General features: G+C 37.2%; 1 protein-coding gene across 3 annotated transcripts in view; it reads right to left on the minus strand.

Annotated features, from left to right (window-relative positions):
• Nucleotides 1–21,678, minus strand: part of CDK14 (cyclin dependent kinase 14) — a 553,564-nt gene that overhangs the window by 222,736 nt on the left and 309,150 nt on the right. For all 3 annotated transcript variants that reach the window (XM_033088529.1, XM_033088527.1, XM_033088530.1), the window contains one exon: nt 4,627–4,747. In XM_033088529.1, coding sequence (XP_032944420.1) covers nt 4,627–4,747 — 121 coding nt within the window. The remainder of the gene's footprint in view (nt 1–4,626; nt 4,748–21,678) is intronic.

The following is a 21,678-nucleotide window of genomic DNA, read 5'->3' on the forward strand; positions in this document are numbered from 1 at the left end:
CAAGTCACGTGGATCATGTATTATTTGAGCAGCTCTCCAGAGTTCTTAAACAGTTGTTACTTTTGACAGAGACTAATTCAAACCCTCCTTGGTCTTATGACCTGATTAATTAGAAAATGTGTAAATAGTGTTGACAGATAGATGGCTTTATGTAACTCATGAACTCAAAATTCTCATCCTTACTGGCATTCTTTTTCAAACGGATTCATTCATTTTAGCAGAAGTGGTAAATGAGTAATGGTTAGGGGTTGGGAAAACACATGCCAGCATAGCTATTAGTCCCATGAAAATGTATTCATTTCATTGATTCGTGTCTTAAGTTTATTTCGAAAACATTCCTCTTTGACCAAAACTGCATAATACAGAATACTGATGTGAGGTGAGAACGGCAGTCCTTAAGGCTGCTGAGTGAGAGTGAAAGCCATCCACTCTACCTGGAGCACACGAAGGACCCAACATAACTCAGAGCATAACCTAAATTACAAAACAGTTTTTGCGTTTGGGAATCACTTTACTAGTAAAATAAAAGCTAACTGCTTCTGAACCATCTTACGAGATTATATAATACGTTGTTAAGGAAAGGGCTTTGCAGTCGGTTAGCCCTGACTTTGAATGCTAGCTCTGACTGAACTTCACCATCCTTCTTAGTCTTCCTGGGTTTTGTTTCCTTCTATTGTATCATGGTACAGTAGGTGAGTAATTCAAACGCATAAGTGAGCTTAGAATATAGCTCATGTTCAATAAAAGTATCTACTATTGCCACTATTATTACTATTATAGTTACTATTAGTTAAGACTCTATTTTTACCACTGTTATTACTCAATGACTAAAGACAGGACCTCATACAGAACAAATTTATTTTCAGGGTGGAGGCTAGGGTAGGATTCATTTATGATTCTCTCTCTTAAAACACAGGTAAACTCAGGTAAACAAACCTGAGTCCTCAGAAACCTTATTTTATTGCATAAATTTCCTTGGTTCAAGAGAGATCATTAAGGATGATGGCAGAACTCTGTATGTTGCCAATATGCATGGTGATTAGGCTTACTTAATAAAAAGCAATGCTAAATGGCCTTATAATACTCAATAAATAGGCAATTTCTTTTCTGATATATGCAAAATCCATTTTGATGCAGACATTTTTTTCTATATATCAAGACTGGTATGGAAATTTTTTTCTAAGCACCCAGCTGCTACAATGTTAAATAAATTAATTTTAATCTTAAATCAGAGATGTAATAGAGAAAAGGGTAATTTAATATGCAATCTCATTACATTTGACAGGCTTATTTATAAATGATTTGCCCCACATTTGACAAGCATAGTTAATATGTTAATTAGCTTTTAAACAGATGATGAAAGGAAGATACCGACACGCTATCATTCTTCACATACCATGTTGGGGAGCACTGTAATTGATACCACAAGGTAGTGCTAATATATATTGGGACCCCCCCAAAAGCACTGTGATCTTGATGAGATAATTGTTTATTAGCTACAGATAACTTAGTCACCTTATGTTAAAAATTAATCCCTTAAAATAATCCCAAGTGACCTTCCATTTTAGAAAACAAATGCCGGTCTAAGCATAGAAACTTCTGGAAAGGACTATAAAGCTTCTTAGAAAATGACCTCCACAGCTAGAAGGGAACTCCCTGACAAGGGAGGAACTACACAGATAAGCTGCTTTTCACATTTGCACTTCTCTTAAAGTGGTTTTCAGCACTTGGTAAGCCTTTTTGGTTTAGAAGCTTAAAAGATAATTTCCTATGCCTTGACTTTGAAAGAGTCATAAAAATCCAAGAATTAAGAGCAGTTATATATGAAACAATGTCCAATTTGAGTTCTCTGCTTACAGCTTCATTCACGGAGGGAGACAAAGCTATCAAAAACTAACTTTCTTAATGAGTGCTCAAAGCACACAGTGTTCAAATACACCATGGTGCTGGAGACCTAGAGCAGTAAATCATAACACAGCGAGCTCTGATTTCCATCACTTGCTGCCAATGTTAATACATACGTGTCTTCATTAATATTTTTATTGCTTGTGGCTATTTAAACAGAAAACTGGAAAATGTAACACTGTGTAGGGATCGTTAGTTTTTAGTTACTACCCTACTGCCCCAGGATGGTAAATGAACTGTAAAAATAGCCTGAAACCATGGCCACCTGCCGCCCTGCTATTGTCCATGGGTTAATATTTGCACTTCTCTTGGGTGCAGCTGAGCCTAACTCAATTAGAGTCCCATTTCTAGGTCTTTGAATATGCAGCATTGATGTCATTGATTATGCAAAAATCAGTGTCCTGTGAACTTCTTTCTAACTGGAAAAATATATACATTTTACCTGACTTATAGGATAATAACAAAATGGCTCTTAGAAAATGGCTTAGAATGAAATCAGATTCAGAATGACAGGCATAGCATAGACATAACTCAGATTTTAGGGCTTGAAAATGAAGAGCCAATAAGCTTGGGGAACTGCTCAAACATAACACATTTACTATTTATTTTTGCCAATGAATAATCTTGGCATGCAGACAAAAGGGCATTTGGGGTCTACTATTTTGTATTAATTTTCCTCCCTTCCACTTAAATAACAGTTTTCTTCTTATGCTTCATTATGTCTCTGTTTCAAGCAAATTGGCAGAAAGCGTCAAAGTGTTTCTCCTTAAGAGAATTAATGCACACACACATGAAAGAAAAAAAAGGATGGGGGCAGAGACGGGAAATCAAATACTATATATCAGAAACAGACATATTAGCAGGTCACAATCCATGTGGTTCTTCGTACTTTATAAAGGTTTGGGAAAAATTAACCAGTAGTGTATAAAAACAGCTTCTCCCGATTATGAGAGTAGAGTATGAACTGCCAAGCACTAAGACAAAACTGGCTCCAAGCCACAAATATTTCCAAACAATGTTCTATTAGCAGAGTCCTTAACTGACCTCAATGAAAGACAACCCAGAATTTCCATACTCAAAAATAGAGAAAAACACTCCATAACTCAAGAATATTAAGTAATGATTACTTGTATAGCCTACTCTCAACTATAAGGCAGAAAGGAGGAAGGGAATGAGAAAGAAACTGATGTCCTGGTGTAGTCTCTGACCTTTATTTCCATTTTTTCCTCCATTTGAATTAATGACCAAAATATCTATTTTGCCTAAGCTCTTGCCTAGTCTTAGAAAATAAAAAAATCTAACTGTGTAAAAAAAAATTTCCAAAACAAACAAACAAAAAAGCCAGGATATTGGATGAAAATATGGATTAGCTCAGCTCCTCAATGATAGATGGTCTTCTTTATTCTCAGTGTTTTGGAACATGCATTACGATGGTATTAGATTTCTTATAAGGCATTACAAAATTTATGGCAATAGATCTAAGGCTGTTTCATGACCCAGATTCTTTTATAGCTCTATTGAAAGCTACAGATCTACACCCCATAAAATAAATATATCCATGTGTACACAAAATATTGCATATATTTTCAGTGGTTTCAAAGATCCTGAAATCCCATTCCTAGGAGGATCGGTTGCTGGTACCTAGATTAAGAAAATCTACACTGTGCCCTGTATCACAAGGAACTTGACTGTTTTCTCACCATAAAATATTTGGATCAAAAACATCAGGGAAGAAGCCAGGCCTCATCACAGCCTAATTTGCTAAAAGCCAAGATTACTGAGGGCAGACCTGTGAAATAATTATATGGCAGTAAGATAAACAACACATGCTGAAGTTTTATTGAGGTTATAAACATTATTTGAACATGTAGCCGAATTCTGTATATGGGTGCATAGTCATTCATGGATGATGATTCCTGCTATAAAATAACAACGTGCTATGTGAACTGTTTTGCTTCGAACACAACTGTGAGTCTAGAAAAGGGATTTTTTTTCTATCAAGAAAGGACATTTTCAATAGTCATTAGTAAGCCTTTCCTGAGTGCTAAAAATAAGATTATTCCCTTATTTGATTCTTTGACTTAAATCACACTGGACTGGGAATTCATCATACTTTATCATTAATAATAATTATGCATTAAATCTCACCAGTCATTGGGTCTCCTATGGTAGATGTTTAAGTTTTGCTAACCATCGTGGGAAACTGAGACTCTATTGAAATTCAACTTATTGTACCATTTTTAAAAAGGAATTGTTTTATTTAATTTTGGATAATTGGTATCAACAGTTTTCTGGGGTATACTGCACCAAATTTAGTGCCTGATAATTACAACAAAATTTTCAGACCACTTATCTGAGCTTTGTTGTGAATTTAAACATGCTCCCTACTGCTTCCAACTCATATTGTTGTTTGGAGCTATATATTTCTTGTTGTAAAATAAAGCCACAAGTTAAGACCTTTCGGGAGAAAAATCATTGTAGTGACAGAAAAATGTCTCTGCCCCTGTCCATCAAGAACCATTACCAGAACCCAGCTGCAAAGCAGCCTTTGATTAGGGAATATTCCCAATCATGTTTTTAAAAAATCCAGCATTATTGTCACACACAGGCAAACACGCCTCCACCATTAATCTTCATTCAGACTGTTAGGATGTTTGTCTAGGCTTGACTCAGACTAAGCACTGCAGATAGATTAGCTAGAGCAAAGCTTCCATTTCTCACCACATGTCAAGGCAGGTGGAATATTCTGTCGAGCCCAGGAGGACATCTGGAGGTCTGTACCATAAGGTAACCACTTCATTGGAGTATGTGTGGCTAGGGACAGATTTTGCTCTTGCAAGACCTGTGGGTTACATGAAACATAAAGAATTTTAATAGGCATTAATAGAACAAGGGAATTTAAATTTGAATGTTCACAGTTTTAAAAGGTCAAGCATGATATTGTAATACAGAACCACGAACACAATGTTAAGGTTACTAGAAAGGTTGGGGACAGCATATTGTGATCTACTTGTTTCAAATACATGCTAATAACCAATAAGTCATTTATATTATAAAGCATCATACATCTAATCAAATCCCAGGGGAGTAAACAAATGATTCACAAACGATTAGATATGACACAGAAGCTTAGAAATCTCCTGGACTTTCCAAAGAATGTTTCACAGAGCTCTAGTTCTGAGGTCATAAATGTTATTAGAAAGCATTCCAAGGGCAAATAATTTTGAGAAAAAAAGGTTAAAAAAGTTAAACAGGTCTTCATACAGTGAGACTTTTCTCACTGTCCTTCTCACAATGCATATTGTGAATCTGAAAGAAGAGACATTTCTTTCTGAAAGAAGATGACACCTTCCTCAAAGGGTTTTTCTAAAACTTCTTTTGGTTTCAGTGTTCTGAACTTCCATATTCAAGAAGCTCACTTGAAAACTACCTAAATAAATAATTATAAGGGAATAGATAAATAAACTGAAATGTTTTCTAAGAATTTTTTAAAACTGGGAAAATGGTTACAATAATATATTAAGTGATAATGCATATGCAGTTTGACCATAAATACTTATGCATAGAAAAAAGAATGACAGAAAATACATTTTCCCCAAGTTTCCTACAATGACTATATAATTCCTTTAAAAATCACAAAATCTATAGATGTTACTTTTTAAAAGAAAAAAAATCTGTGTGATAGCTTTCTACCTGGGTATGTTCATTAATGAAAAGTGTAGAGTAATTATTAGGTTGGTACAAAAGTAATTGCAGTTTTTGCAATTATTTTTAACCTTTTAAACTGCAATTATTTTTGCACTAACCTAATATAACTATGATGCTCAGAGCACATGTAACATTTTTACAATATTTTACCATAACAAATTAATTCATTTCAATATCCTGATTATTTAAATTTTTATGTAGTCTTTAGGAACATGACTTTTTTCCTGTTTATTAAACATCTGGTATTCCCTTTACTATATTCTATGTAAATATTAAAATTAATAGGATAGCTGGTGAGACAAAGGATTTCTAATGAATTCTACTATGGTTACAATAACACCATTCTTTCTACAACACAGGTTTTATAATAATATAATAGCAAATTGTAAATTGGTTAATGTTTATAAGTGTTCCATATTAGAATGTACAGATTATACACAGGCAAACATACACACACATATGTGGTCTCCAACTTCTCTGCACATGAATAGAATAACTATTTTTGATAACAGATTCCCATAAGAACCTCTACTTCTTTTCTTTTTCTTTTTAAATTATTTTTCAATTAGAGCTGACATACAACATTATATTAATTTCAAGTGTAGAACAGTGATTGGACACTTACATACCTTATGAAGTGATCCGCCCGATAAGTCTAGTACCCACCTGACACCGTAGTTTTTACCATATTATTCACTATATTCTCTATGCTGTACTTTACATCGCCATGACTATTTTTATAACTGCCAGTTTGTACTTCTAAATCTCTTTTACCTTTTCTCTACAAGGTTTTTTTCCTACCTCAATTCAGGCAAAACTGAACAACAGATAGGACAACAGAATGGTAGTGTTTCCACAATTTAGTGATCCCATCCAAAGGTTTAGCTCCTCCAGTGAGCATGTTTCTACACAGAACCAAAGAGTTAAGCACACTAAGAGCTAAGCTATCCTGAAATAGGTGCTGACTCATTCCATATGTTGTCGTCAAGTCAAAAGGGATGCCCACAGCATTCAGGCTGGATTCCCTTGGTTTTTCTGAGACCCTGTTGACAGGAAGCGGGGCCAGAGGGATAGGAGAATGAAAACATCTGAGATTTTCTTTGACAGCTCAGAAGACCAGGCTAGTTAGAGAAAATCAGGATATTCCCAGTTTTAAAGGGAGAACACGATCTGTAAATAACTTAGAAATAGTATAAATTTAAATAATTATATGTGATTTCAGGTCAATTATGTTCCCTCTGTATGTAAGTTTATAAAACTGGTTAAATATTTCTGGAAAATGTAAATAGAAAAGGCTTTGTCTGCAATATTTTCCTCCTTCCCACATGTTTAGGTCAAGGACTACCCAAACTCCATTCACATGAACCATATAACTTCCCAAGTCAATAGTGAAAATGAGTTTTCCATGCCTAACTCTTCAAACTGTTAAAACAGTTTCTGAAAATAGGCTGCATGTAAATGTGTCATATATTGAAGAATGTTATTATGTTTTAAGATACATTTTTCTGCATTGCTTGAGAAAAACTCATCTCATTTTAATAAAGTCAATTAAAACAGTTTCTTGTGAAAAGTGTTCTGTATATTGACAAACAAAAGGTTTTCACCCTACAAATACTTCTGTTCCGTTAAAAACATAAATAAATGTCAAAACTTGTCAGGAAGGGAGCAAATTATTAAAACAGTGACTCAAAAAATAAATATAAAAGAAGTATATTTTGAAGTAGGAATATATAACTATATTTTTTAATAAATATTTCTGGTATGCATTTATACCGTTCATGCATCAAAACATGCTTACTCATGCAAAATTTATTAAACTGCATCCTCCAGCTGACGGAAAGCTGTAGGACAGGATTAATTAGCACAGCATGTGTGAAAGCTTTCTTTCTCTGTTCCTTGTCAGTTGCTATGGTTACACTACAGGAAGAGAGCTACACTACCTTTTAAAAAGGATGAAGTTCATGGGTTATTATCAAAACTTCTCACATTAATGTTTAGTGTAAATTAGGAGTCAAAAAGCAAAGCGAAATGCTAACCAGCTGAGTACCGGTTATTTGCACACCGCTGCTTTGGCTGAGCACATGCATGTGAAACGTTGTGTGTTGCTATGAGCATCTAAAATATAGCTTGTATAACAACTCACAGCATCCAGCTTTAAGATGTTACCATTTCTAACTAATCAAAGACCCTAAAGTAGAGTAAAAAATCCTGCTATTCAAGCCCTATTGCCAATCATTCAAAGTTGGGCAACCTTGACACTAGCTCGCATAGCAGAATCATAGGTTTCCAGAAGAGTTCCGAAGTGAACCTCTTAACCAATGAAACACTTCCTTTTCATATCTCTTTAAGATGGTTATCCAACATCTGCTGCCACCCTAAGCATGGCTGTACCCTCTGGCAAGGACACAGAATAAATCATGCAGCAATGTTTCTAACACTTGCCCTAAGCTAACCATTCAGCATCAACCAATGGAGACTCTTCAGGCCTTATCTTAATAGCTTTCCCAGCTGCAATGGACACTGTTGACCACTCCTCTTCTTTTAAATTTATTCCCTTCACTTCTCAGCTATAGAATCTTTCTCTATCTGTCCCTTTACTGCTGGTTTCGTCCAGGGTTATATATTCAAACCAGGGCTTTCTCAAATGCATACATGTGACAGGTAACTGGCTCATGCCATGTTTTAACTGTCATCCATAGGCGATTTCTCACAAGATTTTATCTCCAGCTTATACTTGTCTCTGGGCTTCAGATCTGGGTCTATCCAATTCCTCAGTAGACAGAGGTACGAGAAGGTCCTGCAGGCACTCAGCACAAGCCTAACCATAGTCTCTACAGCCATTTGCATCATTCATACAGTGGCTGTGCCATGAATCCAGTTGCAAGTGCATTCTACTAGTAAGCTGTTTTAGGTTCCCAACACAGTAAAAGTTCTTTCAGCTGTACACAGGTATACACTAGACTTTATATTTTATGCACATCTAATTATGCTTTCAAATTTCAATGCATCCTTTTTGCAAGTGGTAAAATTGCTTGCAGACTTGAGTAATCTCTCAAACTCTATGGAAAAAAATCACAAACCTAGGCTGGGGGTTCAAGAATGATGCCCATGTCTCTGCTTTGACTAAGAGATTGAAAAAGAACTGGCAACACTGACTTGTTTCTTTCTAATTAAGTGGAATAATGGCAAAAGCTAGATGAACTTGCAAAACTCAACTAAAATATAATATAAAGGAATATCTTTCACCACTTCAATCTTTCCAGAGCACATGCGACAGTTTTGAGCTTGTCAGTGGTTTCATTTTTATGAACAACTCCTACACGTCTCTCTCAATATACTTCATTCCCCAAACTAAATCAGAAAAGGAGGACTTTGTTTTCAGTTAATCACAAAATCAGTATTTCTAGATGAGGAGCTCCTTTCTTCACAACTTGATTCCAAACAGACATGAATTACTTAGGTAATATTTTACCATCTGGCCGTTAGGCTGGAAAGGGACAGACTTCTCTATTCCATGAGTCAGTCCCTGGAGAAGAGCAAGGAAGGCTGTTATATTTCTTTCCCAATCCACAGTCCTGGGAACTGGCCAGGAATCTCTGTTTCCATACCAATTTTTTTTGGAATCCTCTCCGGCCTAGAGAATTTATATTAAATATCTTATGATGTGCTAAAGCTGCTTAAAAAGTCTTTATTGCTGCTCTTAGGGTGTATCAATAAACAACCATTGAACAAAACAAAACAAGACAAATTTTTTTTTCCTGGTGTTCTTTCAGGTTCTGGCTTTAACCTCTTCCCTCTGCTCTTGACAAGTTTTCTTGGATGATTTCATTGAATCCTGTGGCTCCAATTACTATCTATATGCTGATGATCTCAAATACCTATCTGTAGTATTAATCTTCCCCTAAAACTTTAAGTTTCTACATAAAAAATATCCACTTAGATCTTCCATAGGCATGTGAAACATTTCTCCTGTCCCTAAGTCCCCACCTAGTACTACCAGTGTTCTAGGACTCACCACTAAAGATCACCATCTATCCATTCTCCAAAGCCAGAAGTCTTGTTTCATTATAGGTTCCTTCCACTTACAAAATTACAAAATTCAATGGATTTTACTTTATAGTTTCCCTCTTTTCTTCTTCGTCCTTAGGTCCTCCTCATCACCTCTTGCTGGATGGTTACACTAGTCTCATGTCTGTCCATGGCAAATAGTTATGAATTTCCAAATACATTGTAGACAATAAATTATCTACATTTATTGAAATTGGTTTTATTGAAAATTAAAGTTTAATTGGAATACTCTTCAGTGTGAATAATAATAAAAAGACTTAAATTTCCAATATTCCCCTATAAACACAATAAAAGTTGGACATCCTGCAATTCCCTTGCCCCATATCTGCCATTACAGGAAGCAGGAAATGTGGGTGTTTTATGGACAGGTCTATGCTTTTTTAAACAGGTGACCATTGAACAACACAGTTTGAACTGCACAGTTCCCTTATACATGGAGTTTTTTCAATAAATACTCTAAATGTATTTTGTTTTCCTTATGATTTTCTTAATAACATTTTATCTCTGGCTTACTTTACTGTAAGAATACAGATATATATGTAAAACACATAAAATATGTATTAATCAATTGTTTATGTTATTGGCAAAGCTTCCAGTCAATAGTAGGCTATTAGTAGTTAAGTTTTTGGGGAGTCAAAAATTACATTCAGATTTTCAACTGTATGGGCATTCGGTGCCCTCAACCCCCACATTGTTCAAGAGTCAGCTGTATATTTAACATCATATGGTATTGTTGAAAGTGGAAAAAAAATTTGAGATTACAATTTTATTTTTCTTTCCTCTGAATGAAATGTTTTTGGTTTTGTTTCTATCCAGACATCTACTTTAACAGAAGCTACTCTTACAGGATACCAAAATCCCTTAAAAATGTTTTGACTGGCACTTCTCAGCATCTTTCAACTGAATAAGAGGAATTTTTGAAAATCAATTCTAATAAAATAAAATTAAGTCCAGAAGATATTAAAACATGTTAAGACAGTATTTTATTTTGCTCTGATTTTATTTAATCATCTTTGAATTTTTTAAAGTTAATAAATTATGCCTAATTTCAGGCTATCCCAAAGGGCACAGATTTTTTTTTATAGCTTTCATTTTTAAATAACAGAAATGATCATAACATTTTAATACAGACATTCTGAACAAGAAAGGAAATATTCAATTAAATTTCATACGTAGGAAGATTTTATCTTTTCTATTTTGTATAGAAGATAAAAACAATATACTTCTCTAGGAAATGGTGCTTTACATGAAATGAATAGTTGTGGTGGTAAAACCAATTAGTCAGAATTTTTTGGCTGTATACCACACAAGAAACATTTTTTTTGGTCAGAGCATTAGCCTACATATTGAAGACTTGTGATATGAAAAGTCTGATAGTGGTGCCGACACTAGTTAGTTGTGTCTCCTTGATTAAGTTGTTAAGTTCTCTTACTTATGTTATGTATAAAACAAGGGGGCTGAGATCAGAGGCAGCAAAATACTGCCTGCAAGCCAGCTACCTGTCTTTGTAAATAAATTTTGCTGGAACACAGCTACACTCATTCCTTCACGTGTCATCTGTGGCTGCTTTTGTGCTAAATAGCAGAATTGAGAAGCTGACAGACCCATAAGGCTACAATAATTAGTATCCAGCCCTTTAAAAAAAAGTGTGCTGACCCATGATTCAGACTAAGGAAACTTCAGAGTTTATCCAAGCACTGGCATATCTTATTTTATTGCGCTTTGCTTTATTGCAATTTGCAGATATTGCATATTTTTACAAACTGAAGGTTTGTAGAAACCCTGCGTGGAACAAGTCTTTTGGCACCATTTTTCCAACGGCATTAGCTCACTTCGTAGCTCTGTGTCACATTTTGGTAATTCCCCTAATACTTCAAACCTTTTCATTATTATTATATTTGTCATGGTGATCTGTGATTAGTGATCTTTGATGTTACTATACTAATTGTTTGAGGGCATCGTGAACCCTAAGCATCTAAGATGGTGAACTTAATCAATAAATGTGTGTGCCCCCAACCCCCCTCCCATCTATGTGTGTCAGCTATGTTTTAATAAAAATCTTTTTTTTAAATAAATAAATAAATAAATAAATAAATATAAATAAGTGTGTGTGTGTGTGTGTGTGTGTGTGTGTGTGTGTGTGTGTGTGTGTATTCTGACTGTTCCACAGACTGGCCGTTCCCACCTCTCTCCCTCTTGTCAGGCCTCCCTATTCCCTAAGACACAACAATATTGAAATTAGGCCAATTAATAACCCTGCGAACGCCTCTAAGTGTCCAAGTGAAAGGAGGAGTCACACATGGTCTCACTTTAAATCAAAAGCTAGAAATGATTCAGTTTATGAGGAAAGCATGTCAAAAGGCGAGACAGACTGAAAGCTATTCCTCTTGTGCCAAATAGTTAGCTAAGTTGTGAATGCAAAGGAATAGTTCTTGAAGGAAATTAAAAGTGCCACGGCAGTGTACACACGAATGATGAAAAAGCGAAACAGCCTTATTGCTGATATGGAGACATTTTTAGTGGTCTGGATAGAAGAATCAAACCAGCCACAACATTCCCTTAAGCCAACGCCTAATCCAGAGCAAGGCCCTAACTCTCCTTACTTCTGTGAAGGCTGAAAGCGGTGAAGAGGCTGCAGAAGAAAAGTTTGAAGCTAGGAGAGGTTGGTTCATGAGATTTAAGAAAAGAAGTCGTCTCCATAACATAAAATTGTAAGGTGAAGCAGCAAGTGCTGATGCAGAAGCTGCAGCAGGTTATCCAGAAGGTCTAGCTAAGATCTTTAATGAAGGAGGAGTCACTAAACAACAGATTGTCAGCACTATACTGAAATAAAATGCCATCTTGGACTTTCCTGGCTAGAGAGAAGTCAATGCTTGGCTTCAAAACTTCCAAGGACAGGCTGACTCTCTTGCTAGGGGTTAATAATGCAGCTGGTGACTTTAAGCTGAACAGCGCTCATTTATCATTCTAAAAATCCTAGGGTCCTTAAGAATTTTGATAAATGTATGTTGCCTGTGCTCTATAAACGGAACAACAAAGTCTGAATGACAGCACATCTTTTTATAATATGGTTTACTAAATATTTTAAGCCCACTGTTGAGACCTACTGCTCAGGAAAAAAAGATTCCTTTCAAAATATTACTGCTCAGGGACAATGCACTTGGTCACACAAGAGCTCTGATGAAGATGAACAATGAGATAAATGTCGTTTTCACGTCTGTTAAAACACATCCATTTTGCAGCCCATGGATCAAGGAGTAATTAGACTTTCAAGTCTTATTTATATAAGAAATATGGTTTGTAAGGCTATAGCTGCCATAGATAGTGATTCTTCTGATGGATCTGGGCAAAGTAAGTTGAAAACCTTAAGGAAAACATTCACCATTCTAGATGCCATTAAGAACATTCAGGATTCATAAAAAGAGGTCAAAATACGAACATTAACAGGACTTTGGAAAACGTTGATTCCAACCTCATGAATGACTGTGAGGGGTTCAAAGACTCCAGTGGAGGAAGTAACTGCAGATGTGGTGGAAAGGGCAAGAGAAGTAGAATTAAAGTGGAGCCTGAAGATGTGACAGAAGGGCTGCAATCTGACGAAAAAACTTGAACAGATGAAGAGTTGTTTCTTACGGATGAGCAAAGAAAGTGGTTCCTTGAGATGGTATCTATTCCTGCTGTGATGATTGTTGAAATGACAACAAAGTACTGAGCATATTACATAAACCGCGTTGATAAAGCAGGGGTAGGATTTGAGAGGACTGACTCCAATTTTGAAAGAAGTTCTGCTGTGGGTAAAATGCTATCGAACAGCATCGCACGCTGCAGAGAAATTGTCTGTGAAAGGAAGAGTCAATCGATGCAGTAACCTGCATTGTTTCATTTTAAGAAGTTGTCACAGCCACCGCAGCCTTCAGCAACCACCACGCTGATCAGTCACCAGCCATAACCCCCGAGGAAGACTCTCCAACAGCAAAAAGATTACAACTCGCTGAAGGCTCGGATGATAGCATTTTATAGCAATAAAGTATTTTTTAATTAAGGCATGTACAGTGGTTTTTGTTAGACACAGTACTATCACTGCACACTTAGTAGACCATAGTATGGTGTAAACATAACTTTTATACGCACTGGGAAACAAAAAAAGTGGTGTGGAACCACTTTATTGCGGTGGCGTGGAACTGAACCCAGAGTATCTCCGAGGTATGCCCGTACAGTTAAAACTCAGTGATCCTAAGAAAATATTACTAAAAACCTTGTTCATTAAAGGTATGAAAATCATATATACCCAAGTTCTTTAAAAAGCCCTTTAAATAAATGTTAAAGAAATAATTCCACCTCAATGACTCCATTACATCACATCTGCATTAACAGGGAATGCAAAATCATTTTCTACAGTGTATATGTGAATCTATTATCATTTTCACAGTTCACTGGTTTACGTTTCATTTTCTACTTTCTGCTTCTCAGTTAATGAAACTTGGTGTTATTACTCTAAGGCTAGATGACAACCCAATATAGAAAATAAATTTCGTAGACTGATTAAATTGGCAATTTTGATGAATATCTATATTCATGCTGATTTGTTTCCATTTTTTTTAAATTAAAGGTAAAACATACTAAATTCATCATAACAATCTAAGTTTCAAATCAAGACATAAAATTCAGAACTTTTAAGCCATTTGCTCATAGATTAATATATACACACAATATATGAGTAAGCACTTGTATGTGTTAAAGAGATTCTTTATTGAATAATCACAAGTATAATTAGGTCAAATAATGTAAGAATAATTATTTTATGCCAGAGGTATGCTTTGTACTTAATAGGAAAGAAACTAATCTATAAAGATCAAATTATCATACATACCTGACATTTGAAATGACAATATATGCTCTCAATTTTTGTTTAGCTTTTAAGAGAAATAAGAAATTCGAGTGAGTGTTTCTCTGGGAGGCTTGGTAGAAAAGCATTCCCATTTCTTTCCTAAACCACCCAATTTTTTAAAAAAAAGATTTTGAGTGTGTGTGTGTGTGTGTGTGTGTGTGTAGGGGGCAAATCCTTACCTGATGTTACTACAGATAATACTAAAATATGAAAATCAGTGGATACGCTAGTACTTGTAATACAGAGGCAACCTGACAAGAATTTATGGAGCAGTTACAATCTATTAGGTACTCTAAGGGTTTTTAAATATATGATATCCTTTATTCATTACAACAACCTAGGAGATAGTATGATTATAAGTATCCGAATTTTAACAGGAAGAAAACTAGTTTTACCCCAGGTCACACAGTAACAAGTGTGTCAGGATGTGAATGTAGGCAGTGTCACTGCCTGCCCAAGACGACTGGGAATTCGGGAACAAATGTGTTCCTGCTCTCCAGATGGGCAGTGTCAGAAACTGAGTGAGTCCAAAGAACCGTCACAGGTCATTCTGGTGAAAGAGGGTGATGGATGGGACAACGACAGGTAGGCAGGGGAGAAAGGAAAGAAAAGGGAAGAGAAAACACAAGCTGGTATTACTGGAAGGAGGTTCCAAAATGTAAGTAAACTCAAGAGACAAAGACTGATGTTGTCCATGGAGCCTCATAGAACAGTCAGACAAAAAGCCCTCAAAGAAAAGAGAAAATTGATAAAGAAGAACTCAGGAGAAATGCTCAGGAACCTTCAAGTAGGGTCCAGCTGCTGAAATGATAACAATTTTGATCTGCTGCTTGCTTTCTTCATTTTAAAGTGGAAATTGGCGGAAGGCAACAGTAGCCCAAGAAATGGAACAGTTAGCCAGAAGGCTGTGATAACTCGTAGAAATTACAATATAATAATAATAAAATGGACTATAGGGAGTGGCCTATTTATCCTACAGGACCCAGAGGGCCCATTTTTTTTCAGAAACCTCATACACTTGGGTGTGGTTAAAGCTAATATGAAGGATATATAATAATAACACAAAGAAAGTTCTTCTGAGATGTCCTTTCTAAAGCAAATTTTTAAAATATTCCATGAGATGAAAAGAGGCAATTACTTTCAAACTTGAACTAAGAGATTTTTATGTTTTTATAACAGTAAATGTCTAACTGAATCAGTTCAAATTAATGAGGCAATTATTGGGCCAATTCAAGGGAAAAGAGGTTTGAGTCGTACTGAATCCTTATAGTATATGTATATATATTTAAGTTTATTGTTGCTGTCCAATTTTTCTGTATTATTTTCTCTCATGCTTTTAGTTTTTTTCTTTTATTATACTATTTGAGCAGGAGTGAAGCTGTATTTTGGGGGTCTCAACACTGTACTTAGTATAGGATTCCAGACATTATAATTAGAAGAAAATGTCTATAATTAGAAGATATGCACGTCACGTTTATTGTTGATGGTTTGATGTCTTATGATATTTAGTGACAATCTTGGTTGTCATGAATTTGGAGTTGGGTATCACTAATGTAGTAAATAAATAAACTTCAAATCTCCAAAAGTAGGTATACTGAGCATCAGGGGAATATTTTCAAAGATAGATTCATCCCATGAAATAAATACGTATCACAATCACTGCAGAGATGAGTCATAGAGCTTTCATGCTGGAAAGGATCTAAGATAGCCTGTATCATTTCTTATGAGGAAGGAAATTGAGGTCCACAGTTCTGCCCATTCTGCCTCCACTGCTTCAAATGCATTCCCTGTTTTCTGTCCTCACTGCCACTGTCACTTCCTGCCCTCAAACTTACTCTTCTGGGTCTTGAACTTTGGAAAGAGCTCCCAACTGGTCTCCCCACTGCCATGTTTGCCTTTTCCATTCCTTTTCCCTAGTCTGAGGAAGAGACAGTTCCATGTAGTGTGAGAGAGCTTCCTCTGTGGGGTCAGGTGGGACCACCACTTACAAGCTGTGTAATTTCTCGACTCTCCCCACGAAATCCCCCCCACTCGAGGCTGGCCTTAATGAGCTTGTAATTATAGTTCTTGACTTCTGGTCTCAAGTTGGCTTTGGCCAGTGGGAGGCACACTGACCAAAGACCACAAGGAAGGAAAAGAGCGAAGCTAGTGCATTTGTGCCCTGGCTCCTTCCAGCTGGATGGGGAAATGGCACTGGCTAAGTCCACCCTTGGAAGGCGACTGCTGTTACTCACTGGATTCCAGAATAATTTTCTCTCTTAATTATGCAATGGAGGAGTGGTAAAGTCTCCCCACTGTTGCTAGCCTGAAGGGATTTCACATCTTTAACCCTGTCCACAGTTTCATCAATAGTCCCTCCATCAAAATTCTCCTCAATCACCCCATTTGAACTGTCCTTTGTTTCCTTCTAGGATCTCGGATACACTGACCGCACCACACAGAGCATTTGTCCAAATTAAATGAGGAATGCATGCAAAATGTTTAATCGTGCACTAGCATATAGTAATACCCAATACATATTGGCTGTTACCATTAATTAAAACACCACCTGATCAGGTCACTCCTCTGTTAATGCGTTTAATGGATCGATCCTCTGGGCTTTATCCTGAAGGTCCAAACTCCAAGGAATAAATCCCTGCTATTAACAACTCCAGCTTTGTTTCTGCTTATTCCTTTCTATGTTCTAGCCAACTGTTAGCAGCCTATCATATTAAGGTAAGATTTGCTTTCAGGTCAGTTTCTTTCCACAATCTGGTCTCATATCTTGGAATGCCTCACTCAGCTGTAAACTCCTATAAGTCCTTCAAGTCTATATACTGGCCAAGTCCTCCAGAAGCTTCCCTGACATGCCCTCCCCCCGCCTCCTGGTCCAGGTACTGAGCCTTCTTCTGATCTCTGATTGACTGCAGCCCTGACCTGGCATGGGCGTCCCCAGCCATTCATTTCCATGTCAACCCCCACCTACCCCACATGTGGCTGCTGTTTCCCTGAAAGTAGGACCATGGTTCATTTGCCCTTTTGTCTCCAGCTCCTGGTATGGTGTCTGGCTCACAGTGAGCCTATTGTTGGATGGACATATACAGTGAGAATAGGCCTTATCATGAACCCCTGAGATAGTGTTCCCATAGCAGGTAGCATATGCATGTTGTCCTGGCCAACAGGGAGAATAACCCAACCACGTCAGCCAGGGCACCTCCACTTTGACCTGTTTTATACCTTGGGACTTTGTGTCAGGTTTCAACAGAAAAATCTGTGCCTGGATTTTAAAATGTTTGAAAACCTAATGTGAGTAAAACTGAATCACAAAAAGCTCATCATCCATATTTTTTGGTAAGAAGCCAGAACATACATAAAATACTTGAACCCCTTTATGATGCCCACATGTATATTAAATAAAAATACAAAAAGACAACATACCATAAGGCTATTTATATACAAGCTACTAGTTCTTAATAATGTAAGTTACAGACCTTCTTTCCTAACAAATTCCGTAATTTCTTAAACTTTGCCTATTTAAAATTTAGATAAATGAAACCTCAAGAATTAATCTCTCCTCTAAATTTTTATATTATATCTCGTTCTTTATTCAGCTCACTTGGTAGTAAGCATGTAAAACTGTTTTATTCATCTTTTTATCTCTATGTTTACCTCTCCATCTATTATTATAACCCATGAGCAAGTACCATTTCTTACCGTTGCTCCATTTCTCACCACCACTCCCCACCCCTTCTGCATCCTGACATGACACAGAGTCTTCTGTAAAATGCAGTCCCCTGAGATAAGACTAAGTCGGTCTAAACCACAATCAAATCAGGGATCAATTTGCCTCTGCCTTACTAGGATCCCACTTATGAATGGCAGTATTCGGATGTTAAACCTGCTTAGATCCCAACTACTATAACACGGCCGGTGTCTCTAACACTTCATGGAAACTTAGCTGCCTCTCAAACAGTTAACTAAAGCATAGAATGAAGTGTGCCCAGACTGAGAGGTATTTTTTTGTTTTGTTTTTTAAAAAAACCCCGTCGAGGAGAAGTACAAAGAAAGACACTAATTTCAAAGCTTCCAGCTGTTCAGTTTTACTGAAGGAAGAGACCTGAATTTACCTTTGAGGCTGACTGTTCCTTTAATCTAAAAAACCAACTTAATGGCAATTTTTGTTATACAAATGTAAAGAAAGTCCGTACCCACTGTTCTGGGGCAAGCTGTGAAATTAACCTGAATCTTGGTGTTTTAAAAAGAGCAAAGGGTTTAATGCAAACTGGGTGCATGTTGTGTCAGAGCTAATAGGTTTCTGAGGCTCTGTGTTTCATAAGGATGATGTTTGCTGCCTTGAGAAATACAGACATTGATGCTTCCCCCAGCTCATGGGCAGAGGTTTTCAGGGAAACACAGGACCTAAGAAAGGGTATGTAGGCTATTCTCCACCCTACAAAGGACAGGACCAGAAAGCCCAACTTATAGTAGCATTTAAGTCTCAGTCCTACTGGGAGTACTGATACTGGACTATTGGTGGTGTTATGGTATAAATATTAAGTGCTATGATTGTTTACTGGGGCTGCAGGCCAGAGCCCCCAGTTCTGTGACTAGGGGATGGAAGGGAGAACTCAAGTTCTGAAATTAGACTACCAGGGGACTTAGATTATCACGAGGAGGGAAATTCACCTTTCAGGGGCCTTGGGGCCTGAATTCTAGGTAGCATCATTGGGGTACACTCCCTTTGGGGAGAAAGAAGCCAGTTCTAGGCAGAGAGGAGCAGGAGATAAACAGCCTAAGGGAAGGGCCTGTTTTGCCCTTGGGCAGATGGCAAAGGAGAGCAGAATGGCCGTAGCCATGCAAGACACCACGGAGGAGCCAGCTGTGCCATAAGGCCATCATGAGACACTTTTATGGTGGCATCAAAGGAAGGGCCAAGTGCAGGAGCAGGAGGCATCTATTTCTCACATACCTGGAGCACTCCGGCAAATAAGCAGGGCCCATGCTGAGGAGCCCTGATGCCCTGTGGGCATTGCTGTTAAAGGGAGAAAGCCATAAAGAAATCTAGGGGAAGGATCCCAGGCAGAGGGCACAGGGAGTGTCAAGGCTCTGAAGCAGGAGTGAGCCTGTCATGTCACAGGAACGGTGAGGACGTCCAGGTGGGGAGGAGGGAGCGGGGCAGTGTACCCAGCAGTGCAGCCGAGCTCCCCGTACCCTCCCCATTGGCCCTCTCTGCCACGTCCCACATCTAATTCTAATTCCAACCCATCCTCAAATTCCTCCCTGACCCCCAAGGTCACAAGTCATTCTTCCTTGCCGTTGATTTACACAAGATGCTGCTGTACCTCTAATTTGTCACCCAGGCGTTTACCCTGAAGCATCGCGGTCCCTGGAGAGTGACACTAACCAATTTAAGACAGAGGCCGTGTCTGATACTTGAAAGTCCCCAGGACCAGCGCAGGCCTGGAATGAGTAATGTGTTCACTGAGGTGACGGGCTGAACTAGACTTGGAATTCACTGGGTTTGTTTCAGAAGTTTTGGAGAGTGATCGATGGTACTTTTATTCTAGTCTTACCTATTTATACCCACAAAGACTTATGTGCGTGGATATTCATTGTGACACTGTTTATAGAAAAGCAATAAAAATAACCTCAAATTCCAGGAAGAAAATAGCTAAATAACTGATGGTATAGCGACACAATGAAGCCAATAGGACCAATAAGTCTCTATGGACTAATATACAACCAATTACAATACATTGTTAAGGGGAAAGGCAAAATAATGAAGAGTGGGCACATTACGTATGGTCTGCATGAGGAAACTTGTGCTTATGCGTGCATATTCTATCTCTGGAAAGAAACATAAGAAACTGGTCCAAGCAACTGCCTGCGGGGAAGGGAATAAAGAAACAGGAGGGAGAAGGAAACTTCATGTTCACTATACTCCTATCTTCTTTTTGAAATGTCTATGACTGTGCGCTACTGAAAAAAAACACACCAAAATACTTGTTTTTAAAAGAGAGAAAGAAAAAGGGTCACATAAGTCCTCACCCAGCCCTGTACAATCTTAGCACTCCTTTTCCCGCCTCTGACCTAAGTTTCCAGGGTGTTTCTTTATATTTTATCGTGTGGGTCCTAAAATAGCCATTGGTTGTAAATGACAGGCTTTCCTGGTGTGGCAGGGAGACTGATGGCGTGCAGCAGGGAGTTAATGACTGGGTGGAACAAGCAAAAATAAACTATTATTTAAATATTCTCACCACTACAACCAAGCTGCCTTCTAAAACTCAGGCTTGTCTGCATAATAGCCAGTTTAGCTACTAAGACCTACCGTAAGCTGGCGTGAGCAATTGGAATCATCAGGCAATTTTGAACTTTAAACAAAAAAACAAAAAAAAGTTCCTTGAAGGGAAACTTGCTTGCAAGTATAAAACTTATAATAGAGTTCTCTAAAATGAAAGTGTCCAAACTGTCCAGGCAGCTAGGATACATATATATATATCTATATATTTTACAATTCATACAATAAAGGTTTCATTTCTACTTCCAATTTAACAACATGAAAGCACGCTGTCTAAATTACCAAGAACTAATGGCTTTAAGAACACCGTTGGGTAGATTTTGAGAAGTTCGAACTCAGAATCAGCAACCCGACAATCTATTTATCCTGCTACGGTTTTAAAGAGCTGTCAGCTACAAAGTGTAAATTCATCTTGTGCTATACTAGACAACTGCCTAATTCTTTAAGAATTACAGACAGAAACCTAACATCTGAAGCACGTGTCCTTTTTAGAATCTGATAAATATACTTTAAATATTCCCATCTAGTCATTCCAAATACCTTCTCTTTCAAAGCATTTATCTTCACCAATAGAGCTTTATTTAAAATCTTACAATGTAGCTGAAGCCATTTTAAATTTAAAAACTTTCTTCAAACCAAATTTGAGTTCCAGAATGATAAAGTGCTTTCTATTTTCCTATCCATTCTTTTATTGATCTCATGACTTCCTTCATTAAATATTTTGTTGAAGGAGCACAAACGGAAAAACTATACTTGAACTATAAATCTGGAAGTTAAATAAAATTTAGTACATGAGGATTGACCAATCTTTGAATTCATGATTGCATATTAA

The sequence above is a fragment of the Rhinolophus ferrumequinum genome, chromosome 20, assembly GCF_004115265.2.
Source record: "Rhinolophus ferrumequinum isolate MPI-CBG mRhiFer1 chromosome 20, mRhiFer1_v1.p, whole genome shotgun sequence".
NCBI lineage: Eukaryota > Metazoa > Chordata > Mammalia > Chiroptera > Rhinolophidae > Rhinolophus > Rhinolophus ferrumequinum.